This window comes from Peromyscus eremicus, chromosome 8a (genome assembly GCF_949786415.1).
Source record: "Peromyscus eremicus chromosome 8a, PerEre_H2_v1, whole genome shotgun sequence".
Taxonomy (NCBI): domain Eukaryota; kingdom Metazoa; phylum Chordata; class Mammalia; order Rodentia; family Cricetidae; genus Peromyscus; species Peromyscus eremicus.
The window spans coordinates 70,821,196-70,831,986 of NC_081423.1; the positions used below are offsets into that span (position 1 = coordinate 70,821,196).

The window sequence follows — 10,791 nt, forward strand, 5'->3', positions numbered from 1 at the left end:
GGCCCAGAGGCAGGTTGTGGCATGGCTAAGAGCCGGGACCATGGGGTCTTGGGACCATGGGGTCTTCCAGTCGTGCTGTGGGACGGCAGCAGGAGAGATGCTGGAAACGCTCCCACAGTCTCTTGCTGGATCCTCAAAGCCTCGTGGCTTGACTCATAGGCTCTTATACCTGGTGCCGATTAATAACCTACTATCTAAGAGGTTGCCACTCTCAACTAGTGAAGCCAGCTCTGAGCTATAGCCCGCAAAAGCTCCAGCAGGAAATGGTTTTGGAGGAGAAAGCAGCATCATGATCTCCCCCTAACTCTCTCTCCAAGATGTCAGGGCTTGGCATAATCCTGTGGGAATAACAGAAATAAGTGACTGGAGGTTTGTTGGATATCCAGACAAAGAGCTATTTTAGGACATTAGTAGCAAAACTGAGGACAGTTAAATACTTCTAATTGTCCCTGTCCCCCCTACAAAGTCCTAGACCCCAGAACTGACTATCAGCCCAGAAGCTAGCATTCTTGGAAACTATTAGGAAAGAGTACGATGTTCCTAGTGACAAGTTTTATTGTCTCTGCTTAGCGGATAGGATGTCTTATATCAGGGAGAGATGCGAGGGCCTGACCCATTCCAGATCCCCCCTTACCCTCTGAAGCCTCATTTGCCGCGCCAGGCTGACAGGTTCAACTTGGGAATACATCTACAGCTCACAAAACCCTTTGGGTAGATGTTAGCCCTGAAGATGTTCTTCGAAACAGTGGTGATCCCAGTGTTGTCACATATAATCCGAGATAAAGAGATCTGACTCAGGGCTTTGCGCTGTCTTTTGGTGAAAACTCCCAACTTCTGCCACCAGAACCTGTAGGTCAAGAGATGCGTGAGAAAGCTGGGGAGTCGCTGTGCAGTGATTCACACAGTTCTGCCAGTTTCCGCCCGGTGAACTGCCCAGAAGTAAGGCGATAGCAATCTAGGTAGCCAGGGAAGGATTCGAACCCAAGCATACGCCACATCCAAATAAGGAGTTGGGTCCAGATTTAGTTCTTTGCCCATGCCTTCCTGGATCTGCTAACCCAGAACAGTGAACTGGCTAGTCTCGGTTCTGGCCTTAGGAGGCTCCAGCTCAGGCTGGGTCAGCCTCGCCTCCTTCTTTTCCTCAGACCTACTTTCCATGGGGAAGCCCCCTGGTCTCAGGTCCTATGACCTTGGGAGAAATGAAGCTTTTTTTAATCTTTAATTTTTCAATGATTTACTTTTATTTTATGTGCATTGGTGTTCTGCCTGCATGTCTGTGTAAGGGTGTCGGATCCTCTGAAACTGGAACTACAGACAGTTGTGAGCTACCCTGTGGGTGCTGGGAATTGAGCCAGGGTCCTCTGGAAGAGCAGCCAGTGCTCTTAACCACTGAGCCATCTCTCCAGCCCCGAGAAATGAAGCTTTCACAGGTGCTTTCTCCCATGTTCAGTCACACAGTGCTGTGTCTTTCTCCTCTCCCTCGGGTGCTCGGGGGTCACTTACCTGTCTCCATCTCTGGCTTTTCTGAACTGGTTCTCAAAAAGACAAGCCAGGAGAGGCCCTACTCGGGCCCCGGGCAGAAGAGGCTCTGCAATGGCCCCCATCCAGATATCAATGTTGTTGGGTGTCCCGTACAGACTCAGGAACTTCCTTGCCAAAGCCTGATTCTTCAGCACCCGGCTGAGCTGGGCCAAGTTTTGGGGCTGGGAAAGCCCGCAGAAGCGCCGCCAGGCGTTGTACCCTGCAGGAAAGCCGGGAAGCAGCTCTGTTAGTTTCCTGTTAGCTTCTGCTGCTCCCCACAAATCCTCCAGAGTGTATTCTGGGGTCACGACCGAATCACTGCCCTCTCTAGCTGCGGGCGCCCCCTGCTGGAAGACTGGTGCAGCTACCCACTCAAACTGCCACACTGTGACTTTCTATTCCCCACCAACAGCTGTTCCCTACAGGCCACTTCGGACATTTTACCCTGACACTGGCTTTTGCAGTCTCCTCTAGTCCCTTCCCCAGTCACAACACATCTGGAACTGTACTGCCTGCTTTGAACTCCGCTGGAGGTCATTGGAACTAGGAAATGACATAAACGGAAGAGTCTGCTCTCTTCGCTCCTGTGCTGGTTCCTGGGCCCTCACCAGACAGCCGCAGGAGGTCTTAATCTTATTCTGTCTGCCCCCACCTCTCAGGCTCCTTGGCTTTCACTCCTCAGATCAAAGGGCCCTGCAATTTCTTTGGCCCTAGAATTTTATAACCTTCTTCTCCGAGTGACCAGTGCGGTGGGGAAGGGACAGGTCACCCACGTCCTTTATGTCTGTTGCTTTTCTCTGCTCGGAAAGTTCTTCCTTCCTCCCTTCACCTCCTAGTCCACTGACCTAATCCTGAACTGAACCTAAAGCTGGAGCCCTTAGAGCAGATGGGGATGACCCAGGGAGTTAGCAAGCAAGGGGTTGTGGGGGGCATCAACATGGGCCTTGCCTGCTCCGCACTACTGCTCATCTCGTTCCTGTCAGAAGGGAGGAACCCCCAAACAGCCCTGTGTGAGGTGCCCCATCACCTGGAAGCCCATGGTCCCGGCTGCGCTGCATGTTCAGAGCTGCCAGGTCCAGCCCGATCCTTCTCACTTGCCGAAACAGCTTGTCCCGGAGTTCATCTACCACCATGGAATCTTGCCGGTTTAGCTTAGCTGGGGTGGCCATGAGACCTCGGAGGATAGGGTCGATGCCACCTGGTCGCGGGGAATGAGGGAGGTGCTGATTTGACCAACCTCTCAGAAGCTCCCGCGGTCATCCCATGATGCCAAGCTTGCAAGGGGAGGCCTTACAGGTCCATGATATACCACTCTGATGTCAATCTGCACCCCCCCCTTAGAAATGCCCGCCTTATCAGGCCTGGTGATATGGATGATATAGATATGATGGTAATCTTAGCTATTCAGGAGGGTAAGGCAGGAGAGTCACAAGTTCAAGGCCAGCCTCGGCTACTTTTAATAAAGCCCTTATATTAAAAAAGTAAAAGGGGATATAGTTTAATGGTAGAGCACTTTCCTACCATGCACAAGGCCCTGGGTTTAATTCTCAGTGAGTGAGAGAGGAGGGTGGAGGGAGTCCTCCCTTAGGATATGAGAGACCCATTGATGACTGCCTGCTTTCTGCTGTCCTGGGGAGGCATTGCAGAGGCCCATTCAGCATTCAGCAGCCCACCTGAGGAAGGGGTGTTTGGACCCTCACCCCCTTTGCCTTTGGGAAACCCAATCACCTTCGTATATGATACGCCAGCTGGCAAAGAACGCCGAGCTAAGTGGAACATGGGAGTTGCCTTTTGGGGCCCGATATTGGCTGTCCAGACGGAACATGAAGGGCTGCAGCATAGTGTGGCCAAAGCGGAAGGCCAGGGTGAAAACGTTGGCTACACGGGGGTCCACGTCGGAGCAATACCCTCTGTAGGGACCCAGGGTTCTCCTGATGCGGGCCTTGCCCAGAACCAGAGGAAGAAAGTCTCGGTAGGTGATGATCTGGAAGACAAGATGTGGAAAGAGTGTTGTCTGAGCAACCCACAGCCCCGCCTTTCCTCTGCACTGACACCTGCTTTTCAAAGGGCTTCTCAGGTACAGCAGTGACGATTGCCATTGTGTGGAGTATGGCAACGCTAATTGGAACCCAAAGAGAATACTGCAGACGGGGTTACTGTTAATGGCAGAACCAGGGACAGAGATGCGCCCCAAGCAACCAGACCCAGCAGCCTTGAGGTACAGCCTCCAAGCCATGTTCAGGAAGGTTGGGAGCCACCCCCTGAGATTCGTGCTGGCCTCTGGGCTCCCTACCTGGACCATGGCACCCACGATCTTCCGGGCCTCGTTGTACAGTTTATCTCCGCTCCAGTGGGGGTTCAGGCGCCTCAGCTCAGTGGCCAGTCGGTTGTGTTCTCTCACAAAGAGGGTGTGCAAGGATGCCAGTTTGGGGGTTTCACTTGACCGGGTGTCACCTTGAAAACGCCAAGTTCAGGGTCATCAGAGAGGCTTTCGGCAAGGGCAAACAGACCTGGGACCCAGAGAGGAGGCGAGCGAACTCCGTGCAGCTGAGTTTCCTTTTCAGCGGTACACCATGCGGCTCCTTACTGACCACCATCCTCCCCAAGACAGAGCACAGTGGACTCCTGCGTCCCTAAGTGGCTGGACCAGGTTAGGACTAAGGGAGATACACAGAGCAGGTGCTGGTCTCCTTGCCTGGTGATTCTCTTCTGCAAAAAGACCAGATGCACAGCCCTGACCACACATGGTGGGGGACGACCCTGGGAACCTTGACCTTGGGACTACATGCCACCTGTCTGCATCTCTTTCTCCTCTCAGGGCTCTACCTGTTTCCACATTTGAATTTTATGTCCTGCTGCCCTTCCCAGGAAACAGGCGGGGGGCAGGCACATTGGGCAGGGCTCATTTTTGTACCCAGACCTTCCCCATAGGCAGGGCAGGACAACAAGTTCAGCCACCCGCTGGCTTCTCACACAGCCCTCCCGCAGAAGATCTGAGCTCCTGGAGACCTCTGATGAAGGTACACGCTGCTCCCCTAGAATACACAGTTGTACAATCCTTACAGAATGAGTTTTAGTTAAACAGTGGGGCAGAGCGTACAGAGGTCTGGGAGCTACACTTTGTCCCAATACAGGCTCTGCCCTCAGAACACTGCTCTCTTGGACACAGGCATCTTTCCTGGGTCTCAGCCTCCCATCTTTAAGTTGAGGACAATACTTCCTGCCTTTTGGGGCTGCTGTGAGGTTCAGGGATGGCCCAACTGGACATCTTAAATACCCAGAAGTGATTACTGGCATTACCATAAATCACTCAGGAAGGCAGGGGTAAGGACTATGAACAGAATGCAAACTATACATCTGGAGGAAGGTACCACATAAATGAATGACTTTGTAGCAAGAAGGGAAGCACGGGATAAGAAAACCACCTAAAGAATTAAAAACTGAGGTACAGGTAACAGTTACTTTCAGGTAACTGAAGAGATGGTCCCTTTCTGTCGCAGGGGGAAGGAGTCAGCCTCTTCCTTCTCTTAGGTCCCAGTAGCATGACTAAAAGCAATGGGCAGACACTGAATCAAAACAAAAGGGACACTTCCTATAGTTGACTGGAGTGCCTGCCATTCAGGTAGTGAGCTGCTCATCACCAGAGACACCAAAGACCACACTCGGGATAGGCAAAGGGACCCATTCCCACTCAGCTGCTTTCCCAATGACTGCACAGATCTGCACCTATGATGTGCCCCCATACTGAGGATCCCCTGAACTCCCAAACAGTGTTTCCTCACCGCACCCCATCATGCCCCTCCATCCTTAGGAAGACTCTAACTCCCCCACAGACTGACCTGCCAGGAAGCAGGGGATGCGCACAGAGCGGTTGGTGAGGAGACAAGGGTCTTCATGTAGGTTGTCGAAGGGCATTAGGGCTCGGCCATTGTCCTGGAAACGCTGGTTGGTGGCCAGCAGTCCCCAGTAGTTGGTCCGATTGCGGAGCCTCAGGGCAAGGGAGACCTCGCTGCCGTACACCATGCTGGCATCCACGAAGGATGTAAGTGCATTGATCTGATTGCGGACTTTGTTCTTGTTTTGGGGGCATGCAGGTGCAGAACGGAAGAAAGGGATGCAGTCACGCTGGTTCTTGATGCGGGGGTCATTGGGTGGGATCTAGAGTGAAGAGCACTCCATGACTCTGGGACTTCTCTATATCAGGCTCACTAATCTGGGGTATCCCCCATTCATTTTTGACATTGCTCAAAACTTCCCTAGTTCAGGAAGTCCTCCAGAACTCATCCAGACTCAAACCTGGGGCTTTGTGCCTGCAAGGCAAATGCTCTGCTCCTGAGATGAACCCCCCACCCTGGATGAAGCTTTTGAAATGATGAAGAGCTTCATCTACCTGGAGGAGAGAGTGAGCCTCTGAGAGACAAGTGTTACACGTGCAGTTAAGCAATGCTCAAGGGAGGAAGCATTTGCTGTGCTTGCTATGCAAGTCAAATGCTAACGTGCTATGAAGATCTAGAAGGCTCCACTGAGGGTGTGTCCCTGTACCAAGGCTGGAGGAAAGGGGTTTGCTGACACATAGACCCCTCTGAGTGCCTCCCTACCTGCTGCAAGCAAGCAAACTTGTAGGGGTGTGTGTGTGAGAGAGAGAGACAGAGACAGAGACAGAGAGACAGAGACAGACAGAGAGACAGAGGCCGAGAGAGGGGGAGGGAGAGTGTGTTTGTGTGTGTGTATATGTCAGAGACAGACAGACAGACAGACAGAGACAGAGACAGAGAGAGGGGAGAGAGAGAGAGAGAGAGAGAGAGAGTGTGTGTGTGTGTGTGTGTGAGAGAGAGAGAGAGAGAGAGAGAGAGAGAGAGAGAGAGAGAGAGAGAGGGAGGGAGGGAGGGAGGGAGGGAGGGAGAGAATCCCCCTTCCTAGAAGAGATTCTGCTCCCTGAATTCTCTGTTTTCTTACCTAGTGCCCTACACTATCCTTGCCTCCCAGCCTGGAGGAGGACCCTGCTCATAGCCCAACCCCAGGATTTGCAAGAACTGTAGGCCCATAGGCCTCCTCTGCTGGAGTCGGACTCACGGGTCAAGGCCTGTGTCTGATACGTCTCCCCCATGAAACTCCAACAGAGCCCAGCCCTCCCCAAGCCCTCCAATACACACAGCCAGGGGCATCTGTGTTTCTTGGTGTCTGGATGGGGCTTATTTCTCCCAGATTCCCCCATATCCATCTTTCTGGGACCTAGAAGGTTGACTGAGGGTACCTTGATGGGGAAGCAGGGAGGCAGCCGGGCACAGGTCTTCTCACAGTCCACACCCACAGTGAAGGCCACTCTGGCTGGGGACTCTGGGGAGAAGTCCAAATCATGGTCGATGAACTGGCCCCACTGCATGAACATGAGGGACCGGCCCTGATCTGAGGTCAGCTTCCTGCTGGGGAAGCGCACGATCTGATTGGAGACAGCTCGGACCTGGTGGAGAAGTAAGTAGGGTCAGCCTGAGTCTGGGCTCATCATCTGGGCCAGGTGCTGGGACCAATCCAGGACTCTGGGAGTGCCAGTCTCCTGCCAGAGCTGACAGTTTTCCATCCACCCCTTCCTCTCTTGGTCTTAGAGATGCAACCCCCTCTGGTGGTGGTTGTCATTCCCAGAAGGACAGTCTAGCACTTGGCCTGAGGCTTCTGGTGATGCATGCCTATAATCCCAGGATTTGTGAGGCTGAGGCAGGAGGATTGTTAGTTCAGTGAGTTACACGCCAATCTGAGCTACACAGAAAGATCCTATCTCAACAGATGAGAGGGAGCTGGTCCAGACCACAGGCCAGCCTCACCTTGCCCTCCCAGAAAGATGAGGTCGGTGTGTAGACAGATAGAGAACTGATGGGGTCTTCAGATACAAGGCTAAGGTGACAGATAATAAATAGAGAGCTCGATAGACAGATGAATCACCTGAAGAAAATTTAATATATTACTATTAAGACAGGTAGGAAATTGTCATATTAATGTAACAATAGAAAGTTGACAAATGTAAAATTGCAGGTCATAGATTCACAGATGCATAGAACTTTATATTTAGGAAGATACTTTGACCTGAACATGGAGTCTCCCACCTATAACCCCAGCCCTAGGAAACGGAGGTACGGGGATTGCCGTGAGTTTGAGACCGCCCTGGGTTACATCCTAAATTCAGGCCAGAACAGACTATAGCGTAAGACCTTGTCTCAAAAAGTAAAACAAAGGCACTGGGAGATGACTTAATGGGTAAGAATGCTTGCTATGACCTGACTTCAAATTCCAGAACCTACATAGAAGCCAAGCATGGCTCATGGGCCTGTAGCCCATACATTGAGGGCCAAGGCAGGTCAATCCCAGTAGCTCACTGGCCAATCATCTTACATGTAACAGAAAGCTTCAGGCTGGGTAGGAGACCTTGCCACCCCCATATATACATATACATATATATATATATATATATATATATATATATATATATATATATATAGAGAGAGAGAGAGAGAGAGAGAGAGAGAGAGAGAAAATGGTGAATGGTGAGATCAATAAAGGAAGGCACCCAATGTCTTTCTCTGGCCTCCCCATGCCTGTGCACAGCTGTACACACAGAGACATACGCATCACACACACACACACACACACACACACACAGAGAGAGAGAGAGAGAGAGAGAGAGAGAGAGAGAGAGAGAGATGCTTTGACACCTGTTCAATCATGTGAACAACAAAACAACTCCACTCCATAGTAGGCAGCACAGGTACCATAGATCGTGGTCTATACAGCTGTTTATGCCAAGGAATTCATTTCCATCCACATAAGCTTAGATTTTTCTATTTTTCAGGTGAAGAAACTGAGACTCAGGAAGTAAGTGGGGTTCGCTCCCCAAAGTCACTCAGCAGGTCAGTGGGACAGCCCAGACCCGAGCTCCACATGCCTGATGAGTCAGGGCTGCATTTCCCCCTCTGCATTGGCAAGAGAAGCATTTTCCAGACTCCCCCACTCCAACTCACAAGAGGGAGGAAGAAGCCATTGCGCCTCTTGCTGGGGGTCCAGCCGAAGGGGAGTGACCTGTGATCTTCATACTCAGCTGGCAGCCAGCGGGCCAGGGCTTGGTTGGAGGCTCCCAGCCAGGGCCTCTTCCTGTGGTAGTGAAGGGGTAGGTGTCAGCGGGGTGCAGGGCCTGAGAGGGAGTGGGGAGCAAAGGCAGCCCCCCCCCCCCGACACCCACTTGTTGTTACATCTCCCTGTGATGGTGCGGTACTTGTCGCTGCACTTCTCGACCTGGTCCTGGAGAGCACAGCCACTGGCCTGGGACAGCAGGCGCAACTGCAGTTCTGTGAGCACCTCTGGGGAGGAGGGGGACAGGGGTCAGAGTCCAGAGTCCTAGTTCTTTCCTGGGCTGGTCAGGTCCATCCCTTTGTCATCTCTCACATCGCCTAGACTTTCCAGGCCACCTCCCACACCCGGCTTTCTTCTTCTGCTCCCAAGCTAGGGCAGACCTTGGGGGCTCCATGGGAAACACAGTACCGGTGACATTGAAGGGACTGGATCCCTGTGCCTGAAGCTTCTCTTCTAGAAGCCCTAAGGTCACGTGCATATAGTCAGCAGCCTGAACAACTCTTTTGGTGGTTGCTACTGGCTGCTTGAAGTAGGCCAGGAGGTCCAGGGGGCTGGCCGAGCCGCTGCGAAGGCGCTGCTTGATGCTGTCTCGGGGAGGAGGAGGAAGAGGAGGCTGGAGGAAGGTGCCCGCTACCAGCAGAGCCTCAGCCCAGCAGGGGTTCAGGTCGGGGAAGATGACTTTGCCAAGAGCCTGTCCTCCCTCACTGAGCCTCCCAGGCTGGGGTAGCCCCAGTCCCAAGCCCACCTCTTCTGTGTCCAATTATAGGCGGCATCCACCATCAACTTGGCCTCTGCTATGCAGCCTCGAAGGACTGAATCCTCCACTTGCCTGGGGGAAGCTGGTCAAAGGCGTGGATGGGGGATTCAGTGTTCAAGGGAGCCACAGACTCCCCAGATCTAAGTGCTTTCCCTTCCACACCAATCAAGGCGCTCTTACCTGGGGCAGTGCCCTCAGAGGGTTGGGTAAGGATGAATGTGGCTAGGCCCCCTACCAGGGCGAGGAGCAGCTGCATCACGCAAGCAGAATCCCTGCTTCAGCTGAGCAGGCAAATGCTACCACAGAGACTCTCCAGTGAGTCTCCCGCTACTTTCTCCCCCAGAGGACCAGAGATTTTTTTTTTTTCCTGCTCACTCTTCTCTGGAAGGAGCGAGGAGACTTTATATACCATCCTGGGGTAGAGGGGGCAGGCCTTCAGAAGCCCAGCCCCTGAGGCGGAGCTCCGGAACCTCACTCTGGTTGTCAGGGGAGCTGTGTGATTGACACTCTCCACCTGCTTTATTCCTCACCAGCATGGGGACACCGTCCGTCCCTCTTAGTTCCCCTCACCACCTACCCCCTTGTTCCACACCCACCTCTACTCTTGGGTCCATGGATGCATTTCTCCCACAATCCAAGCAGCGCTGGGGTTGTCGATGGCGCCCAGTGAGTAATGGATGGCCAAGGTCCCGACAAGAACACAGGGCTCGGCCCCATCACTAACTGCGGCCTGGGGAAGTCACTCCTCATTTCCACATCCCTAAAACAGGAGTTGGGAGGATGTTTGGAAAGGCTCCTTTCTTCCCTCATCAGGGCAGAAATGGGATCTGGACTTCCTGTCATATCCCCCATACTCAGCACGAGGCTTCATCCAGTAGGTGTTCGTTAAATATTTGTAGAGTGAATGAATGGTCAATGATTCAGTTCTCTCCCTCTGCTTACCTCTCTAGTGCTATCAGCTCTCTCCAAGCTGCCAGAGAAGGATCTTTGCCAGAGGTGTCCCAGGAAAAACTCATAGCGAGTGAGCCTCTGGTAGCATCCTGCACAGAGCTCAAGCAAGGCCCACTGAGGCTCTGGGAGATCCCTGATCTTTTCTCCATGCACAGCAAGGGTGGGTTTAGTGTGTGCTGCTGTGGGCTTCACTAATACGGCTTGCTGCACTAGGCCAGACGGAGCTGGGTCTCAATCCGGCTCCCCCACTGGCAGGGAGATCTTGGGTGGGCTCCCATTCCCTCGTCTTGGGTGCAAAACTCAACTCGGCCCTTCGGCCCCAGCCCCTTCACACCTCCAAGCCTTTCCTCCTGACAGGCCCTTCTCTGGAGGAGTCTGGTGACCCCATCCCCATGTGCCTGGACAGCTAATGGTCATCTCTGGATGAGGCTCCAAAGCCACTG

At 52.9% G+C, this 10,791-nt stretch overlaps 1 protein-coding gene across 1 annotated transcript; it reads right to left on the reverse strand.

The window, feature by feature from the left end:
- Positions 1 to 645: 645 nt before the first annotated feature.
- Positions 646 to 9,653, reverse strand: Epx (eosinophil peroxidase). The gene is made up of 12 exons (XM_059269605.1): positions 9,578 to 9,653; positions 9,386 to 9,479; positions 9,049 to 9,224; positions 8,750 to 8,867; positions 8,532 to 8,661; positions 6,776 to 6,982; positions 5,361 to 5,679; positions 3,815 to 3,975; positions 3,250 to 3,505; positions 2,549 to 2,719; positions 1,504 to 1,741; positions 646 to 847 (listed from the first exon to the last, which is right to left on the reverse strand). The coding sequence occupies exons 1-12, from the start codon at positions 9,651 to 9,653 to the stop codon at positions 646 to 648; spliced, it is 2,148 nt and encodes a 715-aa protein (XP_059125588.1).
- Positions 9,654 to 10,791: the final 1,138 nt, after the last annotated feature.